This window comes from Vanrija albida, assembly GCF_041260175.1.
Source record: "Vanrija albida strain AlHP1 chromosome Unknown contig_5, whole genome shotgun sequence".
In the NCBI taxonomy this organism is placed as follows: Eukaryota; Fungi; Basidiomycota; class Tremellomycetes; order Trichosporonales; family Trichosporonaceae; genus Vanrija; species Vanrija albida.
The window spans coordinates 2,222,485-2,238,738 of record NW_027191424.1 but is presented as its reverse complement, the minus strand read 5'-3'; the positions used below and the strand labels follow the sequence as shown (position 1 = coordinate 2,238,738).

General features: G+C 66.0%; 6 protein-coding genes across 6 annotated transcripts; 2 read left to right on the top strand and 4 right to left on the bottom strand.

The window, feature by feature from the left end:
- Positions 1 to 488: 488 nt before the first annotated feature.
- On the top strand, positions 489 to 1,069 carry Q8F55_007022 (uncharacterized protein; the record flags this gene model as incomplete). The annotated part of the gene is made up of 3 exons (XM_069355462.1): positions 489 to 797; positions 932 to 989; positions 1,026 to 1,069. The coding sequence occupies 3 exons, from the start codon at positions 489 to 491 to the stop codon at positions 1,067 to 1,069; spliced, it is 411 nt and encodes a 136-aa protein (XP_069207533.1).
- Positions 1,070 to 1,730: 661 nt separating this feature from the next.
- Positions 1,731 to 4,443, top strand: YND1 (Golgi apyrase; the record flags this gene model as incomplete). Its single annotated transcript, XM_069355461.1, has 3 exons — positions 1,731 to 2,049; positions 2,085 to 3,172; positions 3,208 to 4,443. 3 exons carry the CDS (start codon positions 1,731 to 1,733, stop codon positions 4,441 to 4,443), a joined length of 2,643 nt encoding a protein of 880 aa, XP_069207532.1.
- An 85-nt stretch (positions 4,444 to 4,528) lies between these two features.
- Positions 4,529 to 8,295, bottom strand: Q8F55_007020 (uncharacterized protein; the record flags this gene model as incomplete). Its single annotated transcript, XM_069355460.1, has 11 exons — positions 4,529 to 4,679; positions 4,724 to 4,892; positions 4,926 to 5,139; positions 5,177 to 5,276; positions 5,313 to 5,359; positions 5,394 to 6,278; positions 6,551 to 6,928; positions 6,965 to 7,504; positions 7,538 to 7,950; positions 8,007 to 8,020; positions 8,060 to 8,295. The coding sequence occupies 11 exons, from the start codon at positions 8,293 to 8,295 to the stop codon at positions 4,529 to 4,531; spliced, it is 3,147 nt and encodes a 1,048-aa protein (XP_069207531.1).
- Positions 8,296 to 9,005: 710 nt separating this feature from the next.
- On the bottom strand, positions 9,006 to 11,144 carry Q8F55_007019 (uncharacterized protein; the record flags this gene model as incomplete). The annotated part of the gene is made up of 3 exons (XM_069355459.1): positions 9,006 to 9,402; positions 9,442 to 9,537; positions 9,577 to 11,144. The coding sequence occupies 3 exons, from the start codon at positions 11,142 to 11,144 to the stop codon at positions 9,006 to 9,008; spliced, it is 2,061 nt and encodes a 686-aa protein (XP_069207530.1).
- Positions 11,145 to 11,769: 625 nt separating this feature from the next.
- On the bottom strand, positions 11,770 to 13,473 carry ATG22 (Autophagy protein 22; the record flags this gene model as incomplete). Its single annotated transcript, XM_069355458.1, has 5 exons — positions 11,770 to 12,090; positions 12,123 to 12,412; positions 12,457 to 13,299; positions 13,335 to 13,362; positions 13,396 to 13,473. The coding sequence occupies 5 exons, from the start codon at positions 13,471 to 13,473 to the stop codon at positions 11,770 to 11,772; spliced, it is 1,560 nt and encodes a 519-aa protein (XP_069207529.1).
- A 183-nt stretch (positions 13,474 to 13,656) lies between these two features.
- MgSCP1_1 (Serine carboxypeptidase S28) lies at positions 13,657 to 15,529 on the bottom strand (the record flags this gene model as incomplete). Its single annotated transcript, XM_069355457.1, has 8 exons — positions 13,657 to 13,863; positions 13,912 to 14,147; positions 14,184 to 14,295; positions 14,328 to 14,367; positions 14,401 to 14,725; positions 14,761 to 14,932; positions 14,968 to 15,343; positions 15,378 to 15,529. 8 exons carry the CDS (start codon positions 15,527 to 15,529, stop codon positions 13,657 to 13,659), a joined length of 1,620 nt encoding a protein of 539 aa, XP_069207528.1.
- Positions 15,530 to 16,254: the final 725 nt, after the last annotated feature.

The window sequence follows — 16,254 nt, the reverse complement described above, 5'->3', positions numbered from 1 at the left end:
GTTTTCTAGTGTTGTAGTGGAGGGTGTTGTGCAGCTATTGATGTCCGACTTGTCTTTGCCTGGCCCGCTGCAAACGACGACCAGACCCGAAATCTCGATGCCACACGCAGGGCGGGAGGAAAAAAAACGCCGGGGCGGGGGGAGCTGGAGGGAGCTCAAGGCGAATAGTCGGCACCCGACCACGTGGAATTAGTTCCGAAGGCTCGTATAGTGTAGGTGGTTATCACTGGTCGTTGTGGTTCACTGGATGTGATTCACACTGCTTCCGACCCGACCGCTGTTCGACTCAGCGTGCGAGCACGACTTTTTGGTGTTGTGACGGCAGGGCGCGAGGCAAGGGCGCGTGCAACGTCATTGTGTTGCAGGTCGAGCGATCAGTTGTTGCTTTGTTGTTTCTCTGCTTCTAGTCTCCCTCTCAACGCGTCTTCCTCACCTTCCTCGACGAGCCGCTTGTCCCACCTCCCACTCAACCCCCCACTCTCCTCACCATGGCCTCCCCCGAGCCCGTCGCCAACGGCGCACGGCCCCGCGCGCCGTCGTCCTCGCCCCCGCTGCCCTCGCCCTCGCCGCGCGCCCCGCCGCCGCCCGAGATCGAGTCTACGCTCTCCCGCCTCTCCGCGTACCGCAACGTCCGCGGCGTCATGGTCCTCGCGCGCTCGTCGGGCGCACCGGGCTCGGGCGGCATCGTCCAGAGCACGGGCGCCGCCTTCGAAGGCGAGAGCGGGCGGCGGTACGCCGGCAGCCTGGAGGCGGTGGTCAACGCGACGGCCGCTGCTGTGGCCACTGTTGATGCTGGTGTGAGTTGCGTGGTGTCGTGTGCTGTGCGCGGTACTGACGCGCTTCTTCTGCGATGCCGACTTGCTTCTCGCCGCCGTCCGTTGCCATCACCGCCATCACCGCGTCCATTGCCACCACCGCCTTTCCCCTCTAGGACGAGCTCAAGCTCATGCGGATACGCACCAAGCGGCACGAGCTGATTATCACGCCTGGTAGGTCGGTGCGACGCGACCCAGCTGACGCGCCAGACGACCGCTACCTCCTCGTCGTGCTCCAGGACCCGGGGCAGTGATCCGCGGGCTGCTCGGCGCGCGCTGCACGCGCAAGGCGAGCCGCTATGCGCTACGCGCTACACACGTTTCCTCCGGTCCTTTCCCTCTCCGCAGATCGCGAGGAGTCCACCATGCGTCGTCATCCCCATACAGTTGTTCCCCAGGGCGGGCCGGCCGGCCTGAGGACGTCCCCCAACTCCCTCCACCCACCACCACCAACACCACCACCTAATGCCCGTCCCACTGTCACCTACTCATAATGAGCATATGCACGCGCACCGCCGCACCAACATGCCGAGGGGATGCTAGAGGGTGGAGCAGACTGAGGTGCAAAGACGGGACAGGTTCATATGCCGGTGTGATAACCTTGCGGGCGGTTTTAGCGTGCCTTGAACCACCCACCCACTGCGCGTCCTTGACAGTCCCACTGATTCGTTGAATTAGCCCACGTCAAGAACTCATCTCGACTTGCTACCATCAGCATTACTCGCACATCTCACTGCAAACACACCTCCATCCCCCCTCCCATGTGCCCTACGTTCCAGTAAAGCAAGCACGCACACGGATCCGGTCCCAGCACTGCTGCGCGCGACCAGCTCGGCCCCTCGCCCTCACCCCGGCCTCGTCACCTCACGCGTATCGCCAACCGCGCTCGCCTCCACTCCTACCTAGCCCCTCCCAATGGCCCCCTCCGTCTCATCCAAGACCACCCACTATGCGCTCGTCATCGACGCCGGCTCGTCTGGGTCGCGCATGCAGATCTACAGCTGGCGCGACCCAGGCCTCGAGCGAGATGAGATTGTCGCAGAGGTCAAGGAGGCCAGAGCCGCCGGCGCCGGCAAAGGCAGCGGCCCCGAGACGTCCAAGTGGTGGTGGTGGGACAGCATAAAGGGCAAGGGCAAGGCCAGCTCGGCGGATATGGAACGCCGCGCTCTCCGCCGCCTGGTCCGCGTCGGCAAGGGCGTCGAGGGCGAGGCCTGGGTCAAGCGCGTCGAGCCAGGTGAGCGCCTGCAGCAGGGGTACAGCTGACATCAGGCATCTCGTCCTTCGCAGTCGCGCCCGAGGACATCCCAGGGTACCTCCAGCCGCTGATGCAGCACGCGCTCGATCACATCCCGCCCTCGCAGCTCGAGTCGACGCCAATCTTTGTGCTCGCGACCGCGGGCATGAGGCTGCTCAACCCCGAGGCGCAGAACGCGATCCTCCAAGTGACGTGCGACACGCTCCGGAAGAGCTACCCTTTCAAGCTACATGAGGCGTCGGCGGCCGGGCCATGCGGCGACAGCGTGCGCATCATCTCGGGCGAGGAGGAGGGCATCTGGGGCTGGGTGGCTGTAAATTACCTCATGGACGGGTTTGGGCACGCGCCAGAACTCGCACATGCCCAAGGAGTCGAGGGCCACGACCACCTCTTGCCGCTGGCGCCCCTGGCTTCGGCGCCGCCGGGGAGCAAGGACTCGGTGACCCCCGTCGACATTAGCCACCACTCGCCGACGTTTGGCTTCTTGGACATGGGCGGGGCGTCAACCCAGCTGGCCTTCTCGCCCTCGATCGAGGAGCTCGAACACTCGCGCTTCCCAAAGTCGGATCTCGCTACCGTGTCGTTGAGACTATTGTCTGGCGAGCTGGTCGAGTGGCCCGTGTTCGCCGCCTCGTGGCTCGGCTTCGGCACCAACCAGGTCCGCGAGCGGTACGTTGAGGCCGCGGTCGAGCAGTGGAAGGCAGACGCGAAAGCGAACGGGGCAGACCCGGCACGGGACGACCCCATCGCCGACCCATGTCTGCCGACTGGCCTCATCCTGCCGTCGCCGGATCCCACAAAACATCCCGACTTTATCGGCACGGGTTCGTTCGGCGAATGCCTCACGTCATTGAAGCCGCTGCTCTCCCACGACAAGCCATGTCCGGCCAAGCACTGCCTGTTTGGCGGCTTGGCCACGCCGCACATCGACTTTCACCGCAGCGACCAGCGAGGGTTCATCGGCATCTCCGAGTACTGGTACACTGCCCAGCAGGTGCTGGGCCTCGGCGGCGTGTGGGACTGGGCCGAGTGGGAACGGGGGATGAGCGCGTTCTGCGCGCAGGACTGGGACGAACTTGAGGCGAAGGGGAAGAACGGGCAGGTGGGTTGCGCTCTCCAGCTCGGGCTGACTGTCAGATCGAAATCAACCGTCTCCGGCTGCAGTGCTTCAAGGGCGCGTGGATTTCCAACGTCCTGCACGAGGGCATCGGTATCCCCCGGCTCGGGGACAAGGGCGGCAACGACACGCTCACCGGCGGCGACGTGGGCGACACCAACGCCGAGGCCGAGAGAAGAGCAAAGGAGAAGGGCTTGTTCAACAAGGGCAAGCCCAAGCCGCACTTCCAGTCGATGGACGAGGTGGGCGAGACGGCCATCTCGTGGACGCTCGGCAAGGTAGTCATCGAGGCAAGCCGGTCCGTCAACGGGCTCCAGCCGCATGGCGGCCTGCACCCATTGCACAAGCTCCAGGCGACGGTCGCCGACCTCGGGCCTGCAGTGTGGGCGTACGTCGTCGTCGCGGGCATCCTCCTCACGCTGGCGTTCAGCGCGGTGCGGCGGCGCACGCGGAATACCTACCGCGGGCGCAAGTCGAGCTCTGCCGGGCTCAACGGACGGCCGCTGACGAACGGCTGGATTCCATGGTCGAGCGGCACGCCCACGCCCGAGGCGTACGCACTCGAGGAGGGCAACCTCGGTGCGCTCGGGTTCGAGGGCAAGCCGCGCGTGCCGTCGGGCGCGGGCCGACTACGCCTCTGGTCGCGCCGCCTCACACAAATGCTGCGCCGCAACGCCAGTTTCGGCGGGCACGACACGCCGCGCAAGCCGACAAGACACGTGAGCATGCCCGTGGGGACGTACTCTCCCGGGTGGGGGTCCCAGCCGCCGAGCCCGCGGGAAGCCTCGGGCAGCTCGTCGGCCTTCTTCACGCCCGGGCTCGCGCGCTCGTCGCTCGCGAGCGCGTCGACAAGGTCGCTGTCGGGGCTGGAGCACGCCCCGGCCTCGGCCGGGTCCGCGACGCCGACCTCACCGCCGTTACGGGGCGGCCGCTCAAAGTCGGGCCCGGGCAGACCTCGCCCGGTGCGCAGCACGTCCAACGGCCTGCTGGAACCGCACAGCGGGGCGGGAGGGTGGAACGACCCGCCCATGGCGCTGTTCACGCCCGCGCCGTCCAATCCCTACGAGAGCGCGAGCAGCGGCGACGAGAATGCGCTGCCAAAGCCCTCCAGCGGGGTCCTCACGCCCACCGCTGGCCCCGGGGGCGAGCACGCCCTCTCGCGCAACTCGAGCCGCGTCAACCTCACCGAGCTGGGCCACGGCCTCGCCCAGCGCACGGCCAACCGCGCAAACACGCCACAAAAAGACGGGCCCTAGGCGGACATTTAGGATCTTGGTAGCTAGGGACCTTGCGTGTAGTAGATGGATATGCATGCAAGATTCATGTATGCTAGGTGGGGGTTCACAGGTTGGAGATTGTGTCGGTCGCGCGGGGCTCGGCGCCGTGGACATGGAGTTTGCCCTGCTGCTTTTTGAGGAGGAGGCGGCGGACTTCTCCCCAGACGGCCTCGCGCAGGCGCACCTGGTCGTCGGTCGTCTCGGGTCGCATTCCACTGCGTCTGTCAGCTGTGGGCACGGACTTGCTGGGTCAACTGACAGGAGGAAGTTGCGGCTGATCACCATGGCCTGGAGCGAGGCATTCTCCTTCTCGCTCGCGGGCACAGGCACCATCTTGATCGTGTATGGCAGACGGTGTGTCTCGTCGGTGTGCGGGATGTTGTACTGCGGCCACGCCTGGCGGATGGCGAGCCACCACATGTACACGCCTGAGGTTAGCTAGCACACGCCGCGCCACTTACGGTTGTCCATGTCCTTGCCCTCGGGAGGGTCTTGCAGGCCGGGGCCCACGACGTAGACGAGCAGCTTGCCGGTGGTCAGGTCGTGGCGCGCGGCGAGCCACGTGTTATCCCGCCCGCCATGCTTCATCAGCGAGACGATGATGCGCGGCGGGTCCTTGAGGCGGAAGGGGTGCCATAGGCTCTCGAGGATCATCTGTGCGTCGGAGAACTGCTTCTGGGGCGTCAGGAGGGGCAGGCGACAAACAACTTACCGAGTGGACGGACTTGTTGATGCCGTCGGCGATGTTGGGCGGCACGAAGAGCTTGTCGCAGACGAGTGGCGGCGTCATGGTCAGTCGCCGTTGGATGTTCCTGGTGGGTCAGATTGGTTTGCGACACGGTACCCACCTCTTGAAGATGAGCATCGTGTAGACGGTAAGAGGAAAGTCGTCGACCTGGGACGTCAGTTTTGCCACAGCACAAACTTACCTGGAAGCCCAGCGCCATCCTCTCCAGCGCCCGCACAAATGAATCTTCCTCCCAGACAAGCGCCCATGCGTACAGCCGCTGTGTCACCAGATCCCATGGCTTGAGGCTGGTGGCCGTGACATACGACGCCGCGTTGGACCGGTGCGTCGTGGCCGGCGAAGTCGTCATGGAGAATAGATCGGCAGGCTTGACCTGGGGAGTACCCAACGATCCCTTACCCGCGCTACTGCTGGGCTTCGGCTCGGTATTGGCCACTGACCTCCCAGCAACGCTCTTCGGGGGCACTGGCGGGGGCCGGTCGTACTCTGACTCTCGTGCGGGGGCGTTGGTGCGCGCGTTGCTGACTTCGGAGGTTGAGCCCGAGGCATTGTTGGTCGGCGAGTGACTTGCCGTGTCTCGCGCCGTCGTCGTCTTGCTCGCGAGCGTAGTCGGCGGCTGGATTTCGATCCGGGGAGGGCGGGGCATCAGAGGTGGGGTTTGCTGAGGGATGTCGACCTCTGATCCCCAGGTCAAGGTGTCGCGCTGCTTGGGCGTGGCCTCGTTGAGATTCGCCATGCGTGTGGACGCGCCGCTCCTCTGGGGGTCACTGTTGGGCGTGGGCGTCGGGGCGATGGTGTGAATCGAGCCAGCCTTGGGGAGCTCAAAGCCAATTGTCTCGGTGGCGTAGGAGTACGGCGCAGCATACGTCGTGATGTTGGTTAACGCGTTCTTGAGCACCTCCATGTCTTCGGCTGTTGGGCCATGTCCGAAGAATGTGGCGGGGTGAACCGCGTCTTCGAGCATGACACTCTCGTCGGTCGACCTCTTGCCGAGTTCGGAGAATCGCGCGTCGAAGGCTTCGAGACGTTGAATAATCTCGTTGGCCCAAGGTGGTGTGCTCTGTCTCTGGGACGAGTGAGGGGGGCCAACGGGCTTGTCGCGCACCCTGTCGCTCGCCGTAATTGACGGGGGAGGGGGTGCTGCCCGCGGAACAGGTGGCGTCTTGTCGACACTAGGTTGCTTCTTGTTCGCCGAGCCTTCGGCTTCGGCACGAGGAAAGACATCGCCTTCAGTTTTCGCCCGGTGGTGCTTCTTCTTTCTTATCGCCAGCGGCGAGGTCGTATTGACCGGAGGGCAATTTTTCTGAATTATCAGTGATATCCCAAGGGAGGACCCACCACACCCTGCTCCTTGATATCCTTGAGCTCGATGACACGGGCACGGGCGGCGCGCATAAGTGCCTTCTTGGCCTGGTCACCGATAAGGTTGAGTCGCGCGGCGTCGAGCAGCTGGCACAGTGTCTCGTCGTGGAACGAGCTCTGCTCGACCATGTTGTGGACCCCGGTGGTGGTCGTCGGGGCGTACGACCCGACCTTGAACGTGGCATCGCTGAGCGGCTCGGAGAACACCGACATGGGGACACTCTGGTGGCGGGTATGACTGGGTCCCGCCTTGGGAGTAGCCTCGACGGCGGGCGGAGCAGATGCCTGGACGCTTGGCGCGTTGACAACAGTTGCACGCTCAGACTTTTGCCGAACACGCGGCGTGGCGGACTCCTGCGTTGTCAGGTGGTGATCACGAAGTACACCTACATCCGATACCGTCTCAACGTATGCACTCCGCGCATCCATGCGCACCTCGTTGACCTTGGGTTGCTGCACCGGGGCAGCGGCGGGGGCGAATCTCAAGCTGCCCATGTAAATGCCCGGGCTGGTCGTGCTGAAGAAGAACGGCGGCTCCTGGGGCACTGTAGCGGGCGGCATGCTCTTGGCCTTGTCGTCCACGCGCTTGGGTGCATGAGGTGTGTTGACGGCCGAGGCGATCGGCCTGCCGTTCTCATGCGCAATGTGCCCAAAGGAGGTGTCGGTCGAAGTCGGGAGCGTCTCAAAGGTGTCTGGTCTGAACGGGCTGCCGAGCTTTGCAACGGCGGGTGGGACCGGCTTTCCGTTATTCGCCACGAGCTGGGCAAAGGCGTCTGCGCGGGCCTTGTCTCTCTCCTGCGTGGCCATCGCCTCGTCGATGGAGAAGGGGAAGTCGTGGCGCTGCTTGTGGATGCGGGGGAGGGCGAATGCCTCGGCCCGGGGCGGCATCGACGAGTGCGACTGGCGCGGTGCCTTCTTCTTTTCCAGCTTCTGCTGGGTGAGCGGACGCGGAAACACACCCACCTTGGAAATTTGCGAGAGAGGGGTCAGGTCCTGCCCAAAGGACCCCTCGGGCGGCGTCGTGCCGGCGAACGTGGCCTCGAGCGAGGGGTACGTCCGCATGGCGGCCTCGACGTCGCCGAGCCCGAGGCCGGCGAGCGGCGCCCCGCGGTTCATGGCGTCGAGCCCCGCCCCGCGGCTCATGGCGTCGCTCCCCTGCCGCCCGAGGGCCGGCTCGGCCGGCTCAGGCGCCTCCGCGAGCGCGGCGAACGCGAACGGCGCGTGGGGGAGCGGAGGGGGCGAGTAGAGCGACTGCGGGCGGGTCGGGGCTGGGCGTGAGCGGCGCCGCGGGGGCGACTCACGCGCGGGGTATGGGCCAAAGAGGCCGGCGGGCTCCTCGTACACCTGGTTGCGGACGCCGTCGACCCACGGGAGGACTGCGGGGGGTCAGTTCGGTCAAAGAGAGGTTGGGAGACAGCCCCTCGCAGCTTACCCTTCGCCTGTGTCCTGCTGTGTGAGCTTTCGTCTCAGAGCAGAGCCACTCACGACGGCGTCATGTCCGCCGCCGCCCGGCCCTGCGCCGGCATCGAGGCGCGCGACCTGCTCTTCGGCAGCACCTCGGGCGGGGAGTAGCGGCGCGCCGGCGGCAAGGGGGGCGGGGGGACCGGCGGCGGGAGAGGGGGCGGCGGCGCGTCGGTGGCGGGCTCGGGCTGCACGGGGGGCTGGTCGGCCTTGCGGCTGGCACGGAAGAGGTTGATTGTGCTTTTGACTATTGCGGGCATTGTGGTGGTGGGGAGAAGACGAAGACAAAGAGAGAGAGAAGGCCGAACGGGCGATCAGTGAGTTCGCTGTCGGGAGTGGGCGATTCTCGTTCTTGGTGGTGAGTGGATGAGTGATACCCAGACAGAGTTCGCAGCGTCAGTGGTCGACAAACATCCCCCAGCCGTCGCCCGCCCGCTCACCGTGGCCAGTGCGCAGCGGCAGCGAGAAGCACCACCACACCCACACACCTGGCCAGACGCCGCCGACGCCGCTCGGACCGCCGCGTGTGTGCACGCGCACAGGCCGCGCTCATGTTCGCACCGCTGACGACGTGTGTGACGACGCGGCGTGACGACGGGTGGGGGGTTGTGCGTGCGCCGCGGCGGTGGCGTCGTGCTCGCTGCTCTCTCCGTCGTCGTTGTCTGTCCCGCCCTCGCCACGAGATGGCCTGTTGTACTGTTGTCCGGCCAAAGGACCCACACCCACTCGACTGGGCTCCTCGACTCGTCCACTCGTCGTCTGCCACGCGCCACACCCCACCCAACCGGCCCAACCCCACCCACCCCACCCGCCCCACTCGCCCCACCTGCCCGCCTGATTTCGCCCCCCGACCCCAGCCCCCAGCCCCCAGCCCCCAGCCCCAGCCCCACGCAAGACGACAGTGCATACCAGTACAGTCTCCTCCTCAATGAATACCACGGCGTACGCGTACAATGCAGTCCAGATCCCCTCAGATGCTCCCCCGCCCCTCGCGCTTGGGCAGCTCGGGCAGCACGGCCAGCTCGGCCGTCGGCGTCAGCTTGCTCGGCACCTTGCCCAGCTCGTCGCTCTCCTCCGAGCTCTCCGACACCGAGCCGAGCGGCTTGGGGATCTGGCCCGGCGCGTCGGGCGGCACGTCGATCGTGGCGCGCCGCTTCGGGCGGTACTTTGCGTCGGCGCCATCCACCAGGTTCTGCTGGGCCTCGGCCTCGAGACGCTTGCGCTCGCCGTGCGAGATGGTGGCGCGGCGCGGGCGCCGCACCTGCGGGTCGACGGGCTGGTCGACGCCGAGCGCGCTGCGGAGCTTGTCCTCGACCGCCTTGGTCTTCTTGGAGCGCACACCGCCCTGCCAGATGAGCACACCGGCGCTGGGGTGTAAGCGGCAGCCAAAGGGAGGTTAGACTCACGCAATACCACACAAGAAAGACAGCGGGATGAGCGAGCCGGTCGTCCACGCCGGGCGCTTGTGGTAGTCCATGCCCCACATGCAGCCACAGAGAATGCTGCGGGTCAGCGCTGCCTTAAGCTCAACGCCGACTTACCACTGGAAGAACGAGTTGCCGTCCATGAGGATCGTGTTCCACAGCGCGAGCGTAATCGGGAACGCGCGGTGCGTGGCGTTCGCGTGCGGGCGGTACCACGTCTGCGACTTTGCAAACTTCTCCTGCTGGTAGTGGAGCTGGTCCTGGTCCTTCTCGGAGAGCACCTGCTCAAAGCCGGGGATCGTCCGCGGGTCGGGCAGGTCGTCGGGGTCGTCGATGGGCGGCAACCCGGCCTTCTTCCTCAGCCGCTTGTCCTTCATCTTGAGCGTGTGGATGATGGACATGCGGTACGTGTCGATTACACGCCAGGGGATGAGGCCGACACCGGTGACGGTGAAGAGGCCGTTTACAATCTGCGAGCAGATTTCGACCCACTTGTCCTTCCAGTGCTTGTTTGGCGTCTTGATCCAGCCGAGGAGGAAGAGGACGAGGGCGGCGCCCCAGAAGGCGACGAGGAAGCCGTAAATGGCCGTCACGATGCCCATCGGCGTCTTGAGGAAGGCCCACAGGCCGCGGAGCGCGCGCTTTGCCTTTTCCTTGCGCTTGGCGCGGAGCACATGCTTTACGTGGCGGTCGAGCTCGTGCTCGTCGGCCACCTCGTCTGCCTCCTCCGTCAGCTCGTCGTCAAGCTGCTTCGACACGACGGCCTTGAGCGGCACGTCCTCGGTCGGCGACAGCGGGCCGAGGTCGACCTTGCCCTTGTCCGAGCCAGGGAGGAACCGCTTGACCGTGTTCGAGCGGCCGCCCTTGCCGAGCGACGCGCGGCGCGAGCCTCCCCCACCGTTCAGCCCCGCGTCGTCCCCGTCATCCGCATACTCTGGCAGGCTGTGGTCCGACGGCGTGCGCGGCAGCACGAGGTTAGGGCGGCGGGTCCACAACCCAGGGATGTTGGGGAACATGATGCCGTTGGTCACGTTCTGCAGGTGGTTTACCGTCCCGACCTCGGGGTCGACCACATCGAGCAGGCCCACGACGTCGTCGTGCAGCTCTCCCGCGTGGTCAGCGACCGCGGTGTCGGCCTCATCGGGCATCGTCACGCTGATGGTGCTCGAGGGCCGGCGCTCGCCCTCGGCCGCGCGCCCCTCCTCCGCGTCGGGCATGCGCAGGAACCCGGCGTAGCGCGAGGTCGTAGACGTCGGGGTGGACAGGTTAACGCTGACGGTGTGCGCGCGGCTCCTGCGCGGTACGCTCCGCGCCGCCGTCGGCGAAGCAGCAGCCCCAGAGCCGGCCGAGACGCGGCTCGACAGCGAGCCCGAGCGGCGGGGCGCGGCGTCAAAGTCGAGGTTGAGCCGGGGCGGGGCACGAGACGAGGAGCTCATGGGGGCGACGCGGATGGCCTGCGCCGAGAGGGAGCGGGACGGGGCGGGCGGGCGCGGGCGCGGGCCTTGGGGGTGTTGCTGCTGGATTCGCGAGCCGCGCGGCGACGATGTCGCGGTCGATGGAGACATGGGCGCCGCGCTGCTCGCCGTCGTGGCTCGCGCTGGCCCGTCCTCTGCGATGGGGGTTAGGGACGGCGGTGGCTGCGGCTGCTCGAAGCCGCCGCCCGCACCGGGCCCAGGAGACGCCATGGCGGTGTAGGTGGGGTGGGGTGGGGGAGAGGTCGCTGTCGGGCGAGGGCGGTGTTGTGGCTTGACTTTGGCTTGGGCTTGGGTTTGTGGTTGATGTTGTGGTCGTGGTGTGTGTGATGTGGATTGTGGGAGGTGCAACTCGAGCAGCCGTAGTTACTGGAGCGAGCGCAGATCTCGCCAGATTGCCCCCCAGCCTCGCTTGTCCCTCGTGGTTGTGCTTGTCGCTGCGACTTGCTCGTCCTGGCCGTCCTGGCCGGCTGGGTGGCTATTACATCACTTGAAAAAACGGCCAATGTGGGGGCAAACACCGCAATCTACGCCCACACCACTGCTGCTGCAGGCCGTCGGCGCCGCTGGGTTAAACGAGGCAGACGGGCACAGCGAGCGACGGTAACCAAACTGCGTGCAGTGGAGCAGAGCCGACTGCAGCCGCCCCGCCTGCCGCGCCGCAGCCGCAGCATCCGCCGGACCATGCACCCACGACCCACGGGCACGGCCAGGGCAACGGCATTCGGCAGGGCCGAGACCGATCGAGCGTGCAGAGGCTTCACTTCGGCCTTGCCTCGGGCATGCAGGCAACTAACTGCCCAAACCCACACGATGCATCAATTCAGTGGCACTGGCACTACTCGTCGCTATCTGCGGCCTCTGCGGCCGCTGGCTCCGGCTCTGCCTTGCGCACCGACCACGCAGCCGCCTGCTGCACGCCGTCGAGCATGCGCACGCGCAGCAGCACGGGCACGGGCAGCGCGAGCATGAGCGTGAGGAAGACAAACCCGAGGCGGATATTGCCCGTCGTGTCGGCGATGATGCCGACGATGAACGGGCCGATAAAGGACGCCGACTTGTCGGTGAGCGAGAAGAGGGAGAAGAAGGTCGACTCGTGGCCGGGCGGGATGAGCTCGGCGTACACTGCGCGCGCGTACGAGTTGAACGGGCCGTAGAGCTGGTGTGAGCTGGTCCGCCACGGCCACTTACGAAACCGAACCACGCGGCGGCGACATACATCTCGGCCTCTGTGCGCAGCCCGCCGTACGGGAGCACGAGGCCGACGCAAGCGTACAGCGGGAGGATCTGCGCGCCGAGCACGACGTAGAGCAGGAAGTAGAGGTTGGACAGGCCGAGGCGCGCTTGGAGCCGCGGGGCGAGGAGCGACGAGACGACGGCGAAGAGCTGGACGAGAAGGCCGATGACAATGACCTTTGCGGGCGACATGTGCAGCGTCGACGAGGCGTACAGGATGGCCGTGTAGGTCGTCGTGTGGAAGCCTGCGGCAGTCAGCGGCCGTTCCGGCGCCCCTTCGTCAACTCACCATCACTCAGGAAGACCCAGGCGAGGAGATAAGTGAACAGGTTGGGCAGCGTGCGCATCTCAGCAGGCCGGATCATGCTCCCGACGTGCCTCCACGCGGCCGCGAGCCAGCGCTTCGGCGCGCGCTCCCTCCTGCCTGCGGGCAGGCCAAACGCGCTCGGGACCGTCCACACGCCCCACCACGCGCCCGAGAGCCCGACGGCGAGCATGAGGCTGCGGGTGCTGCCCCCGCCCGCGGCAACAGGCACGGCGAGGAGCGCGAGCATGGCGACGCCGGAGAAGAAGCCGACGGCGACGCCCGTCGAGGAGAGGCGCGCCGTCGTCGCGCTCAGCAGGGCTGCGTACGCCGCCGAGCCGCTACTCTCGTCGAGGAGCGCGTCCTCCTCGCCCACGCTCATCGGCGTCTCTGGCTCGTCTTCCTCCAGCGCCGCGCGCGCTCCCGCCACTGCCGCGTCCTCCCTCGCCAGGCCGGGCAGGAAGGCATTCGCGCACACAATGCTCGCGCCGTACGTAAAGTTGCCGACGACGGTGATTGCCGCCGCCGCGACGGGGAGCCAGGCGGCCGGCCTGGACGGAAGCACGAGGAAGAGGGCCGACGTCGCGGCGCCCGTGAACGCAAAGCTCAGGAGGAGGCGTTTGCGCCAGTACGCGCTGTCCGCGAGCGCGCCGATGCTGATGATGACGAGCGCCTGCGAGAGCACCGCCGCGCTCTTGACGTACATGGAGAAGCTGGTCGTGTCGACCCACGCGCCGAGGATGCGCGCCTTGCACACCGCGTCGGTCGACTCGAGCGCGCACGGCGTCGTGAGCGCGGGCGCCTCGAAGCCAATCTCGCGCGCCATGCCTGCTGTCAGCGGGCGGGCCGGGGGACACACGTACGCTCGAGCGTTATGGGCAGGAAGATTGCCTGTGGTTAGCGGGGAGAGGGGGCCGGACGCACCAGGGCGCACGCGGCAAACACCTCGGCGGCGAACGCGTAGCTGTACCATGCTAGCACGTGCCCGTCTGGCAGCTTCATGGCGGCGGGTGGGGTTGTGTGCAGGATGCGACGAGGTGTGAGATGGGTCGAGGAGACGGCCTTTGGCGTCCTTGTTGTCGCCGCCGTTCCGCGGTCCGTGCCTGGACCACCAAAGTGGAGGTGTCGTATGCATCGACTGCACAACCATCGCCACGACTCATGCATCGCCACGTCGCTATGCGTCTACTTGCGCCCCTTGCTCTCCTTGAACTGCGCGACCCACTCGCTGATAAAGCTCACCTCGAGCGCGTGCACGTCCCGGATGCGTGCCGGCTCGGCATCGTGGTCCTCCAGCCCGTTCTCGTCGTAGTGGTGGATCGCGTCGAAGATGAGGTGCACGGGCTTGTCGACCGTCGACTTGCGCTTGCGCGCCCAGTCCGCCTGCGGGGTCTGGCTTGTCAGCACTGCTGCAACGTAGAGCCCCCGGCGCCCACTCACCATCGTGCGCCACGGGTCGCGGTCGCCGTCGATGAACGCCAGGCGGCTGTACTCGATGTTATAGTCGCCGCGGTCGTTCACGTCGGCCACGTTGGGCCACTCGGGTACGACAAAGTGCTTGCCCGGCGGGTACGCCTGCTTGCAGATCTTGGACGTGAACTCGAGCGTCAGGCGCTTGGACAGGATCGACGGGCCTTCCTCCGGAGCTGGCATGAAGTAGCCCCACTCGGTGCAGACTGCGCGTCAGCTGTGCCAGGAGCAGCACCACCCACCCTGGAAGAGCCACAGGCGCCATGTCTGGTCGAGGTCGTCGGCGAGGAAGGCCTCGTCGTTGTGCGAGCCGAAGCACTCCTCAGGGTCAACGGGGCAGAGCGAGACGTAGTGCTGAGGTCAGCCATGCTCCACCATCCACCCACCTTCTTGATCCAGTTGGCGTAGTTGTTGACGACCGCGGGGCTGGCGTCAGCGCCACTCACCGACACCACTCACATCCTGATGAGCCCGATCTGGCTCCCGGCACCGCCCGACGTGATCGCCTCGCAAAAGTTGTCCCACCTGTCCGTGCTGACCTCGGGGTTCCAGTTCTGCGCCTGCCACGCGCCGAACGGGAACGTGAGCACCTCGGCAAAGTCGTCGTCCTCGAGACCCTCGAGCCCGAACAGGCCCTTGATGGCGCGGTTGATCGGGCCGGGGAGGTCGAGCAGCCCGTCAATCACCTGCACCGAGGTCTGGATCGCGCTGATGCACTCCTCGTCGGCGTACTCCTGGATCGGGTCAAAGTACTGGGGGAAGTCGATCTGTGCGTGCGTCACGGCTGGGGGTGAGTGTGGCTCGCACGGCACCACCCACCACTGCTGGCAATCGCACCCCACACGAGGTCGGGGTACTCGACGCGCATGTGCGCGGCGCGCGCACCGGCATACGATCCTCCGTAGTAGAACCACGGCGCGTTCTTGGGCTTGAGGGCATCCGGGTCAGAGAGCTTGAGCAGCGACTTGGGCGGCTTGAAGTTCTTGATAAACTGGGGGGTGAGCACGAGGCCATTATTTCACCCACGTAAGCCGAGTCCTCGAGCGCCTCGTTGTTGTTGAGAAAGCGGAGGTCGTCCGTCGAGAACGACTTGACAGGGACCGACTCGCCGTAGTAGCGGTGCTCGAGCACGATGGCCAGGCCGTTGGTGGCGTTGGCGAGGATCTGCGCGATGCCCGTCTCCAAGAAGGGCAGCCTGTCCTCTCCGCTCGTCTCGCCGCCGTCAAGGAGGAACACTGGCCCGCCCTCCTTGTAGTGGCTCGCGTCGGCCCAGTACCGGTGGCAGAAGGTGCCGTTGACCTTGTTGTCAAAGTGCGAGATGGGCTGGTCGAAGCAGTAGGCCTCGAAGCGGGGCTTGGGAGCCGCGGCAAACGTCTTCTGGCCGGTGAGCTGGGCAGCGGCGCTGAAAGTCAGTTGTGCCCCGAGTCGCGACTCACGCCTCGCGCGCCTTCTCGGCAGTGAGAGCCTTCCACAGCCCGACCTTGGGCCGGCCGGAGAGCAGGAGCTCGCGGTGCGTCGCGGCGTCGAGACGCGCGGCGCCGAGGTCGGCGGCCACCGCGAGCAGCAGCAGAGCTAGTTTCGCGAGCATGGTGGTGTGGGTGCAGATGCAGAAGGAGATGCCGGTGGTGCGAGCGATATGACTTGCTGCGCCTCTGCCATGATGTCAACGGCCCACATGGTCCGCACGGACTTGACCGCCGAACCAGAACCGCCTCGGACCGATTTGCTCCCGTCGAGCCACTCTTGACGCCAAACTCGGAGCGAGTGAGTGAGATGGAGATGAAAGAATCGACGAAGAGGCATGCATGCAGCAGCAACGACAGCGCGACAACCACACACACACACACACACACACACACATGCGCACATAGATACAAATGTAACGTACACCCTTCAACCCCCACGCCACAAGGCTGCGTGGGGCTGGACCGAACCTTGGAAGACTGCTGCACGAACCCCCGACGCGCAAAGGCGAGGGGGACGGAACTCGCTCTCTGCCCTTCCGAGCACCTGATAGCCGTGAGAAGGCGGCACTCAAGCGACTCTGCGTGGGGTTAGCAACAGTGCTTCGTTGTCGTCGTCGCGTCGTCGTTACTCACCTATAAGGAGGGGCAGTGGAGAAAAGCGAAAAGGTTGAGCAGCAGCTTTTAAAGTGTCCGAGGGGAGGGCGAAGCGGCTCGCTCGCACCTCACGTGACTTCTGTTGACTTGAGATTTCCAGTTGGCTCATCATTCCGATCGTCACTGCTCTACTTGTTGAAACCCACGTCCAGCGTCCAGGCCGCCACCCACCCTCTCCCCCCCTCACGGTGCC